The 18,598-nt window shown below is 37.8% G+C and overlaps 1 protein-coding gene across 1 annotated transcript; it reads left to right on the top strand.

Moving 5' to 3' along the window:
- The first annotated feature begins 9,703 nt into the window (after nucleotides 1-9,703).
- On the top strand, nucleotides 9,704-18,307 carry LOC149231213 (malate dehydrogenase, mitochondrial-like). Its single transcript, XM_089376230.1, has 2 exons — nucleotides 9,704-10,095; nucleotides 18,098-18,307. Exons 1-2 carry the CDS (start codon nucleotides 9,826-9,828, stop codon nucleotides 18,290-18,292), a joined length of 465 nt encoding a protein of 154 aa, XP_089232356.1. The 5' UTR covers nucleotides 9,704-9,825; the 3' UTR covers nucleotides 18,293-18,307.
- The last annotated feature ends 291 nt before the right edge of the window (nucleotides 18,308-18,598 follow it).

Genomic DNA, 18,598 nt, shown 5'->3' with positions numbered 1-18,598 from the left:
ATCATGTAGCATTTCTTCCTCTTCTTCATGAGTCATGCTATATCTTTCAGGTTTCTTACTAGATGATTGCGTTTTCTTTCCTCAGGGCATCAGTTACTGATAATAATTCTCTACTATGCCCTTTTAATTCCTTCAAAATAAATTTTCAAACCAAGCTTAAGCAAAAACTTAAAAAAAATCTACACACCTTTTTTCACTTTGTAGGAGCTCGATATTGCCTCTGATGTATCTTTGTAATTTCGGATCATCTAGTTTTCAAATTGTGACCCGCAGTAGCCCTCTGTGTCTTCTTTCCAATGCCACTAGTCTGATCCAAATTGGATTCTCCAAGGAGGAGTTATGCCAAAATATCCCACAGTGACCTGATTATAGACTAGTTCAGTAGAGAGAACTTGTACAATGTGCCACGTGTCCCTGTTTTGACCTATGGATTTGAAAAATATACACAAGAAACTACAGTCTGTCTTATTTCTGCAACTTCTTACAAAATTTCAATCCGATGCTCAGAGAGAAAGTTATGACGATTTTCCCTAGGTCACTTGTTTGGAATGTAATTCAGGAGTCTGCAAAAAGACCAAATTCCTTAGATCATGTCTCTACAAATATAGTGCAAAAAGCTCTAAATTACGAATCCAAGGTTCAGTGTGATTCCTTCTCAAATGGGTTTTTTTTTCGCCTCTGAAACATCGCAGAAAAAAAAATTATAGAGAAAATGTCACAATGACCTATTTGGAGTAGCGAAACCCTAAAATCCAAAAGCTCTGATACCAAATGTTATGAAACCAGCTCACGAAAAGATAGAAAAGATAAATCAATGCCTTAGAATTTAGCCACTTTCAGGGGGCAACCTCCTTTACATTACACAAATGAATGATTCCTTGATGATTCAAATGACAAAACCTCCTTTCTATATATAGGAGTCTACGAAGTCAAAATATAATCCAACCGACCTAACAATAATAACATAAAGGCACGAAAATAACAATAGAGGGATTTTGTGGGGCATAGTAATAAAAATATGGGGACAATAGGGGCACAATAATATTAATAAGGGATACAACTACAATAGTAATGGAGTAATCACTAGTCTTATAGGGACCTAACACTAAAGAGGGGTTGAAACTTGAATTTTGGGCTAATGGGATGTGGTGAGCACCAATATTGCAGCAATAATGTTGCAACTCCTGGGCTGCCTTCTTTACTGTTATCAACCTGGTAGTTCGTAACAAAATTGGAAGCAACGGTGTTGTATGCACAAGTACTAGTTCTTACTGCAAGTTATCACTTCGTCAACCGGTGCAAGATCAATAGGAGGTCAAGCCAAATGGGTTTTTTTTCGCTTCTGAAACGTCGCAGAAAAAAAGTTATAGTGAAAATGCCACGATGACCTTTTTGGAGTAGCAAAACCCTAGAATCCAAAAGTTCTGATACCAAATGTTATGAAACTAGCTCACAAAAAGATAGAAAAGATAGATCAACGCCCTAGAATTTAGCCTCTTCGAGGGGGCAACCTCCTTTACATTACACAAATGAATGATTCCTTGATGATTCGAATTGCAAAACCTCATTTCTATATATAGGCGTCTAAGGAGTCACAATATAACCCAACCGACCTAACAATAATAATATCAAGGCACAAAAATAACAATAGAGGGATTCTATGGGGCATAGTAATAACAATATGGGGACAATAGGGGCACAACAATATTAATAAGGGATACAACTACAATAGTAATGGGGTAATCACTAGTCTTATAGAGACCTAACACTAAAGAGGGGTTGAAACTTGAATTTTGGGCTAATGGGATGTGGTGAGCACCAGTATTGTAGCAATAATGCTCCAACTCATGGGCTACCTTCTTTACTGTTATCAACCCGGTAGTTCGTAACAAACTTGGAAGCAATGGTGTTGTATGCACAAGTACTAGTTCTTACTGCAGGTTGTCACTTGGTCAGCCAGTGCAAGATCACTAGGAGCTCAAGCCAACTTCTATGGATTCTAGAAGAATCTCTAAATGTGATGAAAGGAAAGAAAGATAGACGTTATTCTAATTGTAGAAAGGAGAAAGACTGAAATCTAAAGCAAACCAAGTAAATCGTACTTAACCAACTAGTCCTACTTTTGCAGAAAGCACTATGGAAACTATGAAAAGAATCCCATTTATCTATTCAAGGAAATAAACAACATCTAACTAAGCTATTTTTGGAAGTAAATGAGCAAAAAGCATCTTTTTGGATTTTTATGTAATTTTATGTCAATTTGGCATGTATGTGATTTATTTTTTGTGAATGTGGCAACAAATAGGTGGTGTTGAAAGCTGGTTTTGGGGCTTGAAAGGATGTAGGATGGTGTGGTTGGGTCCTAGGAGGTCTCAGGTGGCCTTCTGGAGGCCTTTCCCAAACTTGGCCTTCAAAAGTAATCCTACAGGAAAATCTACAGGAGGAAGAACAACGATGTACAGGAGGCCTACAGGAGGAGGCCGAGAGCAGTTTTGGCTATTTTTAGGGTGTGAGAGTGGGTGGAAAAGGTGGATGATGTTTGAAATGAGGTTTTAGGGCACCTAGGGTCTACCAAGAATCATTAGGAGAGAGAGAAATGATTGGATTTTCTCAAGGAGAGAGGAAGGAATTCTATGGAAAATGCAGGAAACTAAGGCAGAATTGAGGGGAGACTTGGGAAACTTGTGGGGCACGGATCAGATGGAGGATGGGATGGATGATAGGCTTGATCTACTGTGGGAAGCTATCTACTACATAGACAACTAACAATCAACCAATGAGATGAAGCAAGTGATGAAATAAGTGCATCTAGAAAAATAGAGTTTTGCATCAAAACCAATCTAAAATATGATCTATGAAAGGAAATGCTGATAACTGCTGCAAGAAGGAAAAGCATGGAAGAAGACTATGGTAAATGAAGAAGTGGACATGATGGAGAAGCTCTGAAGCAAAGAAAACTAAACTATTAACCGACTAGAAAGATGCAAACACTAGAAGTCCTATCACTACAACAAAACCAGCGATTAGCGTCCCTTTTTACTTCTTTTTTTGTATCTAGAGCCCATTTTTGGTGCTATTTGCATCCATTTATCAAATATGGTGCAAAACTTGACACAAAATTTGTGTCAAGTTTTGCACCAAATCTTACACCAAGTTTAGCACCAGGTATTGCAATAGGTTTTGCACCACGTTTTGCACCAAATTTTATGCCAAGTTTTGTGTCATCCTTTACACCAGGTTTTGTTCCAGGTTTTGCATCAAGTTTGGCACCTAATTTTGTTTGACATACTTTTGCATCCTCATTTGCATCCACTTTTTGCACCTACACTTGCATCAACTTTTGCATCGACTTTTGCATCCTTTTTTAAATCATTTTTTGCATCCATTTTTGCATCCATTTGTGCATCTCTTTTGCGCCAAGTTTTACATCGCGTTTTGTGTCTAGTTTTGCATCAAATTTTGCATCTACTTTTGTTGCATCCACTTTTCCCTCTTGTTTGGCATCCATATTTACATCCTCTTTTGCATCTATTATTGTACCCACTATTGCATCTAATATTTTTGTGCCACAATTAGCGCCTAGTTTGGCACCTCCTTTTGCACCCACTTTTGATTATAATTTTGCATCCACGTTTGCATCCTCATTTGCGTCTAGGTTTTCATCAACTACTACATCTATTTTTGCATCCCTTTTTGTATCCAATTTTGGACCGGGATTTGCATCGGGTTTTGTGTCTCGTTTTGCATCTACTTTTGCATCGACTTCTATTGCATCCACTTTTGCACACAATTTTGCATCCACTGTTGCACCCATTTTAAATTTCACTTTTTGCATCCCTTTTTACATCTTCATTTGCATCATACTTTGATTCTTTTTTTGCATCTATCATTACATCCACTTTTGTTATGCCACAATTTGCACCATGTTTTGCACTCACTGTTGTATCCACGTTTGCTTCCAATTTTGCATCCATGTTCACATCCTCTTTTGCATCAAATATTGCATCTATTTTTGCATCCACTTTTATGTCAGGTTTATGCATTGGGTTTTGCATCTCGTTTTGTATCTACTTTTGCATCTACTTACATTATATCCATTTTTTGCATCCAATTTCGTTTTGCCTGTTGCATCAATGTTTGCTTCCACTTTTACATCCATTTTTGCATCTTATTTTGCATATTTTTTGTCTATTGTTACATCCACTTTTGTTGCACCATATCTTACGCCTACCATTGCAACCACATTTGCTTCCACGTTTGCATCCCCTATTGCATCCACTTTTGTTTCATCCATTTTTTCATATACTTTTGTTTCCGTTGTTGCATCCACATTTGTTTCACCACAATTTGTGCCAAGTTTTACACCTACCATTGGACCCATGTTTGCTTCCACTTTTGCCTTCATGGTTGCATCCAAGTTTGCATTGACAACTGCATCTACTTTTGTATCCACTTTTGTGTCAGGTTTTTCATGTTGTTGTGCATCTACTTATGTTGTATCCACTTTTCATCCAATTTTACTTCTATTGTTGCCCCCATTTCTATGTTCGCTTTTGCATCCCTTTTCCAACACTCATCATATTTTCTGCATTGATGATATTCCTTATGGCATTGACAATTATGAACAATTGATGACAATGTCAATAATATTGACAATGATGAAAATGAAGATGATGGCGATGACATGAATTGTGATTATGATGATAAAGACGATAGTGTTTACAATGACAATTATGATGATGGCAATGATTATGATGATGACGATGCTAATGACGTTGGCGAATCTTCCCAATTTTAGATGTTGTCATTGTCATAATCATAAGCATTATCTTTGGTGTCATGATCATCATTTTCATCTAGGTCATCATCAAAAACAATAATGGCATGAATGATGATGATGCATGATTACAACAATGTCGATAGAAATTACATTAATGATGATGATGGGGATGATAAAAATGACAATGACGATGATAATGGTGGTGATGATGATCATCATCGATCATCTGTCAAAAATAGAGTTGTTATTTCTCTTACATATATCAATGTGTCCTAAACAACCCTTTTGTAGCACTGATCACATTTTTTGGGTTGATGATATTTCTTACAACATCTACAATTATGAACAATTGCAAACAATGTCCATAATGATGATGATGATGGCATGAATGGTGATTATGATGATAATGTAATGATGGCAATAAAAATGACAAGGATGATGGTGATGATGATGACAATGATTATGATAATGAGAATGACCTTACAATCTTATGGATTCGTGAACAATTACTAGTTTCAATACCATCTTCTGGATACGTATTACTATCATTCTTCATGCATTACATTTCCATCGACATCTCTACTCTGAGTAGTGGATGGCATGTCATCAATGTATGCTAATTTCATCAATTCCTCAAATTTTTCACGTGGTAGTGCTCTCTTCAATGCTTCTCTTCTTCTCCTAGTATGGTTTAAAGGATGAATTGGATCATCTCGTTGAATTCTTAGTGGTCTAGTTGGATCTTGATCATTAATAGGTGTATCATCAACATCGTTTACCTATAATTAAATGCAACCATTATTTAATGTTAGATAGCAATTACTGTATAGAACATGGATCCATTTCAAAGATATACACAATAAATTACTCAACAAAACAACATTATACATGTATACAATAAATTAAAAATATTATTTTTGAACACATTATTTTAAAAACAAGCCACATTAATTTCATATTCTTAGATTTTCTACCTTAGGAACATCCAAAAACAACAATTGTCTCACATTATTCATCTATGCATGTAGTATCATCATGACCAACCTCTTGTTCATTGTGTTGATTTTCTATTTCATTTACAAACTCCATTGTCATATCCTCTTCCACCCATTTCTTTTTGCGTGATTTAATTGTACGGCGTAGGCCACGTCCATATGTAGGTATTTGTATTGGTCTATCAAAATGATTAAACTCCTCATTTGTTCTGATTCCATTGCCAACCTAAAATAATTGATACATGCATTATTTTTTCCAAGGTTAGAGATTAGACTATATGATGTACTTATATCGTCCATTAATTTATAACTGAACTTATTTATAACACCCACAAAGTATAACAATTGTATCAAAGTATTCATTCCATGTATTATCATCATGACTAACCTCTTGTTCATTCCCAACTTTGGTTGAAGATTAAGATGTCATCTAAATACACCACCACAAATGCATTGGTGAAGGGTCACAAGATGTCATCCATCAACTTCATGAAGGTTGCAGTAACATTCGTCAACTTGAAAGGCATGACCAACCATTCGAAAAGTCCCTCCTTGGATTTGAAGGCAGTCTTCCACACATCAGAATTAACCAAACTTCAAGTTAATATTGCTGGAATATTTGGCCTCCTTGAGCTAGTCCAGAAGGTCATCAATCCATGGGATTGGGTACCTATTATAGACAATGATTTGTTTGGCACCCGATAGTCAATATAGAGTCTCCAGGTCCCATCCTTCTTATGTACCAATACAATCAGACTCCCACAGGGTGATGAGTTTTTCCTAATGTGCCCTTTCTGCAACAACTCCTGAATTTGCCTCTTGATCTCATTCTTCTCCAGAACACAACGTCGATATATTGATCCATTGGGAATGACGCGCTTGGGGTCAGATCGATGGAGTGCTTGACCTGACAATGGAGAGGTACCCCCGCAAGTGAGGTGAAAATGTCCTTGTACTCCTCCATGACCTTGTCCATCTGCTACTACTGTGCGGAGGAGCCATGTTTGGAATTTGTGGCCACAATCTTCTTCTTGTCCTGAGGGTGAATCATAAGGAAAACAAATTTCCTAGTCTGTGAAATGATCTTACTACATTTCTTTGCAGAGATCAAATAGATGATGGTAGGCGGGGCTACTCGAGCTAAAGGAGTTGGAGACTTTTGGCTAGTCTAGAGAATATCACAAAACAACTCCTAAACTTCAATGCACTCGCTTTCCAACACATACTAAGAAAGGGCAACAAGTTGGTAAACATGCTTGCCAATGAAGGGCTCAACTTCACTTTAGAGGTCATGGAATCTCTATGGGAACAAATTTTTGTTGCTCAATGGAAGCATGAATGTCAGGACATTGTTGAACAAGACAAAGTTCCCTAAGGTGGGTGCACAACATTAATTTTCCTTATTGACCATGATCTGTAGTAATCATATGAGAGGGAGGCAAGATGCCCACACCTAGCGACCTGCATGGCATATCTGCCACCACCATCACAATTCTCAGTAGAGGATGATATTTATGGTATTAGAGGCATTTGTACGAAAGGAGGTGGGCTACTATCATTTCGTAGATCTCACACTCTTCGAATCGAGCACACATTCATGGTTTTGTGTAGGTGAGTACACCACTGTCATTTAAAGAAGCAAAGCATATCATGTTGGATCATTAAGAGAAAGATACAGCCAATTCTCGAAGCCTTTAAAATAGGGCATATGGTCATGGGGTCCTGCAACACTCTATCAATGACTCTAGCTTGCAAGCGCCATGTAATCCCTGACGTTTGCACTTGCAATCAACCCCTTAGGATCTCCACTTTCAGTTATCATCCATGCCTCTCCTTTACAAGGATCTCTATCAATCAAGTTTGGTCTTCTCCTTTACTCCCCTTGCAACTCACTTCAGGATTGGTTCTTTTCCACAACCTCTCTTCTTGCTCCGATTTGGAATTTCGGATCTTGTCTCTCTGTCCCCATGCTTGGCTTTATTTTTGTTGCAGGTTTCCTCACCTGAGCCTCCTCACAATTTTAACCCCCCCCCCCCCCCCAACTTTCAGTTAGAAAGGTTAACCTCTATCTAGTTTATTTTTACCCACCATCGACTTGTTCCTCCTTTCAATCGACTTTCTGCCGCCCCTACCTCTCACTCAGTCATGGTTCGATGTTGCACCACCATCTCCACAGAGGCAGAACATAGGGGCAGATCGAGTCAACCCCTCTCTCCTACTCCTCCCTCCCTGCATGCCTCCCATGCTCAGGATTCCACCGGAGCCATCGTGGACCATTATCAATGTCTCGTTCTTGAGGTCATGTAGTGAGCTATCGCTTACATCAAAGGGCAAGTTCGCTAGGCTAGAAGATACGTGCCAAATCATCACGTGGAGCGAGAAACACAAGATTATATTCATGATAACAGAAACTCCACTAGGGCGAGGGCCTCTGCTTAAGAATATTAACCTATAATGGCATACTGAGACACTCATGGGCCGGGTACTTACTGACAGGGTTGACACCTAACAAGAGCTCCTTATTTGATGTTAGAACTCCTAAACAGAATGAACAACATGGAGAACATGCTGAATGACATGGATGACAACCTCAACCAAATTCTATCTACTACCCAGCCTCCATCAACCACAGGAGATGACTCTCACCCTCGAGCTCATACTTAACACCCTGTAGAATGACAACTCAAGTGCAACTCTAGGAAAAATGATAACTCTCTCTATACCGTCTCTATTCTTCTACTTGTTTCAGAATGTATTTTGGTCTCTTAGTTTATGTAATTTTGTCTATGTATATCCTTGTTTTTGGTTTAAATTCCCAGACTCTCAGGTCAGAAAGAATGCGAGCAATATGAAAATTTTGTTTATGTGCTATTGCTTTGACCTCCCTAACGATAGACCAAACCAATCCATCTATGTTATAATCACGTTTTTTCTCGCAATAATATAATCTAAATCCTCTAATCTTACAAAAATATGTCATTATTAGCTCAAGGCTGAACTCTTATGGGATTAATACCCTTACTTACCGGATTTTATTTTAAAATACTCGTTTATCTAACTTACTTGCTACATTAACCCAACTATCTTGTTATTTACTGCGCTAAGCGCATGAAATAACTCCATTCTTTCAAACAATTCTATCTCTTTATTTATCCTGTAAACTATTTATAACAACATTCTTTAACCCTACCTTATACCTTTATAAAAAGATTTAATTATCATTATAAATCTCCATCAACAATTATATTTTTATAATATCTTTCCTCAATGATCTTATTACCTTGAAATAAAAATTAAAAACTATCCTAATCCCTAAATATAAACCTTTCCCTTTCCCTAGAATGGAAAATGGTCCTTCACACTCTTATAACCCCTAAAAACATATTCTTTTAAAATATATAGCTATCTCAATTATCACTCCCTTTTAAAAAACACCCTAACATCATATTCACCACTTTTAAAGATTCTCTGCAAAGATTCACCACTTTCGAGGATTCCTTGGGATTGGACTATTCGACATACATAACAAACAACTAAAATGGTCCAATATCAATCAAAATATCCACAATATGACATATTCCATAAATAACTAACACCCCTGAAAAAAAAAACACTTTCCTTTTAAACACACCGAGATTTGCAATGTTTAAATACATTGTAAACTAGTCTGACCCCTAACCAGAGTTTGATAAAAATCTCCTAATATTATTAAATTTATTTAAAAAAATAAAATAAAAAATATCTCTATTTTATAATAACTTAATTAACATTTGACCAACTGAAAATTTCGATCACATGATGTTCCATTCCCGAACCTCGTCCCCCCAAAAGAGGGATTTCTATCACGAGCTGTCTAATTGTCAATAACTAAGAATTTCGCAATAAAATAGATTAAACCAAAGCCCTGCATAGTACTGTGAGGCTTTAAAATCCCTTTTAACAAAGTCGTATCCACACATCTCCATTGATTCGGCCTTTAAGCTCTGGAATCTCCCCCTTCTTCTTCATCTGCCTTCAGCTTGCATTCTTTCAGTGTTACCAGCGGCAAAAATGAGTTCTGCAATGCGACGATTGGTGGGATCTGCACTGAAGAATGCATCATCTTCTTCTTTGAAAACTAATGTTATGCCGAGAAGGTTTTATTCGAGTGGTGGAAGTCCGCCACGCAAGGTTGTTGTGTTGGGAGCTGCTGGGGGTATCGGGCAGCCATTGGCTCTTCTGATGAAACTCAATCCTCTGGTGTCAAAGTTGGCGCTCTATGATATCGCTGGCACTCCAGGTGTGGCTGAAGATGTCGGCCACATCAACAGCCGTGCTGAGGTGGGTTCCTCTTTTCCTACCACGTTTTTTTCGTTCTCTATATGCTGGATCTGTTCTCTCTACGAACGATAGAGATGTTTTGATTTTAGTTTCAAGGGATCTCCATTGGGATCGATCGTACAATGACCCACTTGGTAGGATCTACTTTTCGTTAGTGTTTTACCTGTTATTAGTACTTTGATTTTACATTTCTGATATTGTCCATGGTCAGATAATTTATTTATTTTGGTAAGCGCCTATTTTTTTAAAGGAACCAGGCCTTATACCAGGCTTAGACTCCACTGCTATAACCGATCAAGGTCTTTGGGATTCTTCGAATGTGGAATTTATTCTTTTGGCCACATTTTTGCAGGAAATATGCCTTCCGGGGCTTTTGAACGTGGGTTTGAGCCCTGAAAGTGCAATGATTTAATTTCTTAAACACAACCCAATTCACGTTAATGGTCAACTCAATTCACTTTCATGGTCAATTTGTAAATGTGTTTGTGCATATTTTGATTGATGAAAAAAAGCACCTAGATATTTATTTCGTGGAAATCCATGGCTGCATCATGTGCACCTACTCGATTAGGGTTTTTAATTTTATGGATCTAGGTGACATTTGGCCCAACAATCCATTGAAGCAACGCCCATCGCATTGTCATTCTAAAACGATTGTATTGTACACCGTGAATATTGGATTTGACTATACCTGACATTCTTTGGGCCATTTCAAAAGAGGCAGATATTGAGGGCTACATTATTATTATTTTTGATTGTTTTCTTGTTGGCAAATGTCTTTCTGTTAACATAGTGGGTTTTGCCCTCATTGTAGATGCTACAAACATAGAATCTCTATTCCACCAATTTCATGCAGGATTTGCACCTGATCTTGTCTGTTGAATCTCAATATGGTAGTTAACTCCGATGGTGAGATAATGCCGCAACATACTTCTAAGAGGGCACTGAAAGTGCTATGATTTAACTACTTGACTACAATTTGCCTGACATTTATGGCTAGATTGAAATTTGGGCTGTGCTTATTATTATTATTAGCAGTAATAGTATTTGCTATTGATAGGAGAAGGTTGAAATTGAGGTTGGGCTCACTATTATTGTTTTTGTTTGGTCAAGGCCTTTTGACTGGCGTGGGTGAAACACCTTAATTGCATCTATTCATAAAAGTCACGCATGACTTGCAGATGGGCTCATCTGTGCAAACCTCAATAGCACAGGGGTCATCATTAACAGCACCTCTGCATTATCATTGAACTGGTGTTTATCACGTTAACCCGACTTCATATTTTGGAATGACATGGGCAGCCGCATTATCATGGGAATATGCCTCCTGGGTTTTGAACCTGGGTCATCCTCATGACAAGCACCCTACAACTTTCCACTAAACCACAACCCAATGGACGAGGTAGTTCATATTTTTTTGATGAAAAGTGCATCTATATTTTTAGCAGAATCCACGGCTGGATCATATGCCTCTTCTTAATAGGACTTTTTGATCTGATGGATCTAAGTCATACTTGGCCTAATGACTACTTAGAAGTTAGAATAGTCTCATTGCATTGTCAATTTGTTATTTTGTGAGGATTGAATTGATGACCCTCTACATATTGGATTTGCCTCTATATCCAACCTTTTTGGGGTCGTTTAGATTTGCCTCTTTATCCATGAGTAGATTAAATCAAAATAGTCTTCGCAGCGTAAATTAAACTAAGGTTGAATAAACTCCCTAAAGTGGCTTGTGAGATGCTAATTATTTATCACAGCATCACTTTTATACCTGGATTGGATAAGACTATACCCTGATTGAAATGTCGTATACCTAGATTGGACAAGATTATACCCTGATTCAAACGTGGGTTGGTATAGGTCTTCAATCTCCTACGAGCATAATCATTGCTTTTGGTGCTCTATCTCCTCGGTAAAAGCCAAAAGGTGGATTTTACTATAGAATACAAATAATCCTTGTTGGGTCCCTATAATACTAGTGATTACCCCATTACTATTGTAGTTATACCCCTTATTTATATTGTTATTTATGTGCCCCATAGAATCCCCCTATTGTTATTTGTGTGGCTTTATATTATTATTGTTAGGTCGGCTGGATTATATTATGACTCCTTAGACTCCTATATATAGAAAGGAGGTTTTGTCATTTGTATCATCCAAGAATTGTTCATTTATTTAATGTAAAGGAGGTTGCCCCCTCGAAGAGGCTGAATTCTAAGGCGTGGATTTATCTTTTCTATCTTTTCTTGAGCTGGTTTCATAACATTTGGTATCAGAGCTTTGGATTCTAGGGTTTCGCTGCTCCAAACAGATCATCGTGGCATTTTCGCTATAACTTTTTTTCTGTGACGTTTCAGAAGTCGCAAAAAAAAACCCATTTGAGAAGAATTGGCGCTGAACCTTGGGTCCAAATTTCAGAGCTTTTTACGCGATATTTTCGGAGATATGATCTGAGGAAGTTGGCCTTTCTGGAGACTCCTGAATTACATTCAAAACAGGTGACCTGGGGAAAATCGTCATAACTCTCTCTCTGAGGATCGGATTGAAATTTCGTAAAAAGGTACAGAAAGAGGACGGACTGTAGTTTCTTGTATGTGTGTTTCAGATTCAAAGGTTGAAACAGTGACTCGTGGCACGTCGTACAAGTTCGCTCTACTGAACCAGTCTAAAAGCAAGTCACTGTGGGAGATTTCACATAACTCTTCCTTGGAGAATCCAATTTGGCTCAGACTTGTGGCATTGGAAAGAGGACGCAGAAGGCTACTACAGGTAGCAATTTCAGAACTGGATGATCTGAAATTACAGAGATACATCAGATTCAATATCAGGCTTCTATAAAGTGAAAAAAGGTGTGTAGTTTTTTTTTAAATTTTTATGTAAGCTTGGTTTAACGGAATTCAAAGGGCATAGTAAAGCATTATTATCGGTAACTGATGCCCCGAGGAAAGAAAATGCAAACACCTAGTAAGGAACCTGAAAGCTCTAGCATGACTCATGAAGAAGAGGAAGAAATGCTACATGATATATCAAAATTACAAGAACAAGTGCAACAAATGTCACGCTCACAAAAGCTAACAGAAGCTAAGATAAGTGGCGTGGAATCTAAGATAAATGGCGTGGAATCTAAGATAAATGGCGTGGAATCGAAGATAAAGGGCATGGAAACTAAGGTGGAGGATTCGATGGTAAATTTGAAGATAGATTTGAAGACAGACATGGAAGAATTGAAGAACTTGCTACAAGAAAGGGTCACTAATGGTGAAAAGGTAGTAAAGGAAACTCATGATGAGAACAAAAGAAATGTTAATCATGATTCCATAAACTCTAATGTTGGATCGAAGACTCACCATGTTCCAAAAATCGATATGAGGAAGTTTGATGGCAAGGATCCCGCCACATGGATATTACAGATGGAGCAATTCTTCGATCTCAATAATGTGCAAAACACACAAAAGGTACGTATGGCAACTTTATATTTGGAACCAAATCAGTTTGTATGGTATCAATGGCTTTGTTCTCGTAAACAATTTATCACTTGGGCAATTTTTACGGAAGAATTGATAGCACATTATGAGGATACAAAAAGCAACACTTTTTTTAGCCAATTGATAAGTCTCAAACAAAAGGGTTCAATAATGGAGCACATTGAGGAGTTCCAAAAATTGAACATAAGGGTGAAAGATATTCCAGAGGAGCATAGGATTGATGTGTTCATAGGGTCTTTAAAGGATAATATCCAACATGATGTGCGCCTTTGGGAACCTGATTCATTAGAGAAGGCATTCAGGTTAGCAAGAAAAATGGAAAGCAAAATTATGGCAACTAGGAAGCATACCATTCACAACTATAAAGATGGAAGTGTTGTTGCCCATAGTCTTCCACAACCTACAAGGTTGACACCACAACAATTGGAAGAAAAAAGAGCAAAAGGGCTTTGTTACAATTGTGATAGCAAATACACAAAAGGTCATAAGTGTGCTGAGAAGAAATTATTCTACATAGATTGTGAAGAGGAAGAAGAAAAGGAGCAAGAAAGGTCAAAAGAAGAGGATATATTCCAGGAACAAAGCCTAGATGAAGAACAAATAAATCCGACCATATCTTGTAATGCATTGGCGGGAATTACCACTCCTCAAACCATCAAGATAGAAGGACAAATCAAGAAGAAAAAGGTAATAGTGTTGATTGATTCAGGAAGCACCCACAATTTTATTCATTGTAGGGTAGCAAAAGAATTGAATTGCTTCCTATATCCAGCACCAGAGTGTCAAGTGATGATTGCAAATGGAGGAACAATAAATTGCTCTGGAAAGTGCCATAATATCAAGCTATCCATGGGAGAATATGTATTGACTAGCCCAATGCTTTCCATTCCAATGGGAGGTGCTGATGTTGTACTAGGAGTCCAATGGCTACAATCCTTGGGTACAATAGCTTTTAATTTTCAAGAACTTTTCATCAAATTTTCTTCGGAAGGAAAGGAAGTTGAATTAAGGGGTATTGCAGGGAAACCAGGAAAGATAATCAGCTCTAATGGTATGACAAAGCTTCTAAAAAAGGAGCAAAGAGGTGTAATTGCACAATTATGTTCGCTAGATGTTTCCACATTGGAATCATCTATTTCTCCAGATCTCCAAAAAGTCTTGGACAATCATTCCAAGGTATTTGAGACTCCCAAGGTCTCCCACCTATGCGTGATCATGATCATGCTATTCATCTGATTCCAGGAAGTGTTCCTCCAAACATCAGGCCGTACAGATATCCCTATGTCCAAAAAAGTGAAATTGAACGTATGGTTGCAGAAATGCTAGAGGCTGGTATAATTCAACCGAGTCAAAGTTCTTTCTCAGCTCCAGTAGTATTGGTGCACAAGAAGGATGGATCATGGCGCATGTGTCCAGATTATAGGGAGCTCAACAAGCTCACTATTAAAGATAAGTTCCCCATTCCTGTTATTGATGAATTACTGGATGAATTGCATGGATCAATTTACTTCACCAAGTTGGATCTTCGTTCGGGATATCATCAAATCAGAATGAAGATTGAAGACATTCCGAAAACGGCATTTAGAACTCATGAGGGTCATTATGAATTTTTGGTCATGCCTTTTGGCCTTACCAATGCACCTTCAACATTTCAAGGTTTGATGAATTCAATTTTCAAACCATTCCTTAGAAAATTTGTGTTAGTATTTTTTGATGATATACTAATCTACAGCAAGTCTTGGAAGGATCATGTTGAACATGTTGACAGGGTGCTACAACTATTGGAGGAGAAACAATTATATGCAAAAAGATCCAAATGTTTCTTTGGAGTCCAGGAGGTGGAATATTTGGGTCATATTGTATCTCATGAAGGAGTTAAGGTAGACCCTAGCAAAATTAAAGCCATTAAGGAATGGAAAATCCCCACATCCATAAAGCATCTGCGAGGATTTCTTGGGTTGACAGGGTATTATCGCAAGTTTGTTAAGAATTATGGGAGAATAGCAGCACCTCTAACAACATTATTGAAGAAAGATTCATTTTCATGGACTCCGGAAGCAACAAAGGCCTTTGAACATCTTAAAGAGGCAATGTGCCAAGCACCGGTCTTAGCTACACCGGACTTCACAAAAACCTTTATTGTGGAATGTGATGCTTCAGGAAATGGAATTGGTGCTGTTCTAATGCAAGATGAAAGACCCATTGCTTTTGAAAGTCGTCCAATCAAGGGAAAGTTTTTAAGCAAAGCTATTTATGAGAAGGAAATGTTGGCAATACTCCATGCACTTAAGAAATGGCGACCCTACCTAATGGGAAGACACTTCAAGGTAAAAACGGATCATGATAGCCTTAAATACTTTTTAGAACAAAGATTATCCTCTGAAGAGCAACAAAAGTGGGTCACAAAGATGTTGGGTTATGACTTTGAAATCATCTACAAAAAAGGGAAGCAAAATGTGGTGGCAGATGCACTCTCAAGAAAGGATGAGGATGTGGAAGCATTGTTGTGTGCCATTTCTATTATCCAACCAGATTGGATAAACGAAGCAAGGGAGGAATGGAAGAATGACGAAGAAGTGTGGGCACTTATTCGAAAGCTACAACAAGATTCCAGTACTTCTGATACATTTAGCTGGAAAAATGATTCGTTATGGTACAAAGATCGCTTATACCTCTGTAAGAATTCCCAGCTAAAACAAAAGATTCTTATGGAATTGCACACTTCTCCCTTAGGAGGGCACTCAGGATTTTTAAAAACTTACCACAGGGTTAAGAAGGAATTTTTTTGGGATGGCCTTAAATCAGATATTCAAAAGTTTGTGGCGGAATGTTTGGTTTGCCAGCAAAATAAAGTTGAAACAATTAAGACACCGGGTCTATTACAACCTTTATCCATTCCAAGCCAACGTTGGGAGGAGGTTTCAATGGATTTTATCACAGGTTTACCCAAGTCTGAGGGAAAGAGTGTCATCATGGTGGTAGTTGACAGACTTACCAAGTATGCACACTTTTGTGCATTATCACATCCATTTAAAGCCAGTACAGTTTCTACTGCATTTATGGAAACAGTTCAAAAGCTACATGGAAACCCAAAGATTATTGTAAGTGACAGAGATCCCATTTTCACTGGAAATTTTTGGACAGAATTATTTTCTTGTCTTGGTACTCAGTTAGCTCATAGCTCATCTTATCATCCTCAATCTGATGGGCAAACTGAGATAGTAAACAAATGTTTGGAAGGATATCTTCGTTGCTTTGTATCTGATAAACAGACACAATGGGTCAAATGGTTGCCTCTGGCTGAATGGTGGTATAACACTTCCTTCCATACAGCAACAAAAATGACCCCATTTATGGCACTTTATGGGTATCAACCACCATCCATCACATCATATTTAAGAGAAAATTCTAAGGTTCAGGCAGTGGAACATCACATCGAACATCAACAACAAGTCCTCCAACTCTTAAAGGATAACCTCGTGTTGGCACAAAATAGAATGAAACAACAGGCAGATCAACATCGCAGTGAAAGAAGTTTTGATGTAGGTGATTGGGTATTCCTACGGCTACAACCATATAAGCAAATGTCCCTAAAGCAAGCTAAGAAGGATAATAAATTATCACCAAAGTATTATGGTCCATACAAGGTGTTGCAAAAGATTGGTACTATGGCATACAAATTGGAGCTTCCTGCAGCTTCTCGATTGCACCCAGTTTTCCATGTTTCATGTTTAAAGAAGGTTATAGGTGACAAGCTCCCAATTCAAACAATATTGCCAGAACTTGATGAGGAAGGAAAAATTATATTGGAACCGGAAGCAGTCATAGAAACAAGAACTCGACAGCTACGAAATCGATCAATTTCAGAGTATCTTATCAAGTGGAAGAACTTATCCGCTGAAGATTCCACATGGGAGGATGAGAATTTTATGCAGAAGTATCCAGAACTACTCAAGCATTGAGGACAACACTTTTTTGAAGGAGAGGGGCATGTTGGGTCCCTATAATACTAGTGATTACCCCATTACTATTGTAGTTATACCCCTTATTTATATTGTTATTTCTGTGCCCCATAGAATCCCCCTATTGTTATTTGTGTGGCTTTATATTATTATTGTTAGGTCGGCTGGATTATATTATGACTCCTTAGACTCCTATATATAGAAAGGAGGTTTTGTCATTTGTATCATCCAAGAATTGTTCATTTATTTAATGTAAAGGAGGTTGCCCCCTCGAAGAGGCTGAATTCTAAGGCGTGGATTTATCTTTTCTATCTTTTCTTGAGCTGGTTTCATAACAATCCTATTCTTGTTCACTATGAGGAGGACATACCATTGCTTGGGTCATGGAACAAGGATAACAAGTTTTACTTCTTTTGGAACCTTACGATAATAATTTCTTTTCTTATTTTTTGGTCTACATATTTATCATTTAATTTGGTACTGCCATATTGATTTTATCATGCTTGTGTCATGACCTTGTCAGTAATTCACAGCAGTGTGACCTGGGTGCAGGTTGCAGGATATATGGGAGAGGAACAACTTGGCACGGCATTGGAGAATGCAGATGTTGTGATCATTCCTGCTGGTGTGCCTCGAAAACTTGGCATGACCTGTGATGATCTCTTCAACATCAATGCAGGGATTGTTAAATCTCTTTGCTCTGCAATTGCAAAATACTGCCCAGAGGTAAGTTGTCATGATTTATGATCTTCTTTGAAGTTTTTGTTTTCATGCGATTTTCTTATTGACTATTTCATAGGAATAAGCATGACATTCACTGTAAGTTGCTTTGTTGAAGGCTTTGTATGTTTGAGATCTATAGAGATGGCAATATATACAAATACATATTTGCAAGAATCTTTAAGCAAGTTGTTGATCTAGATTTACATACTGTTCTTGTATATAATCAATTCTACTGGAGAGGTTAACGAAGCTTGAAGACTTCTTTGAGTCAAACGAATAGGTGATTGACTCATTATTGACTCTTTATTTAGACAAATTGCAGCTAACTTT

The sequence above is a fragment of the Pinus tabuliformis genome, chromosome J, assembly GCF_031772625.1.
Source record: "Pinus tabuliformis cultivar Carrire ecotype Pingquan chromosome J, CPIR1, whole genome shotgun sequence".
NCBI lineage: Eukaryota > Viridiplantae > Streptophyta > Pinopsida > Pinales > Pinaceae > Pinus > Pinus tabuliformis.
This window is presented reverse-complemented; position numbering and strand designations above follow the sequence as displayed.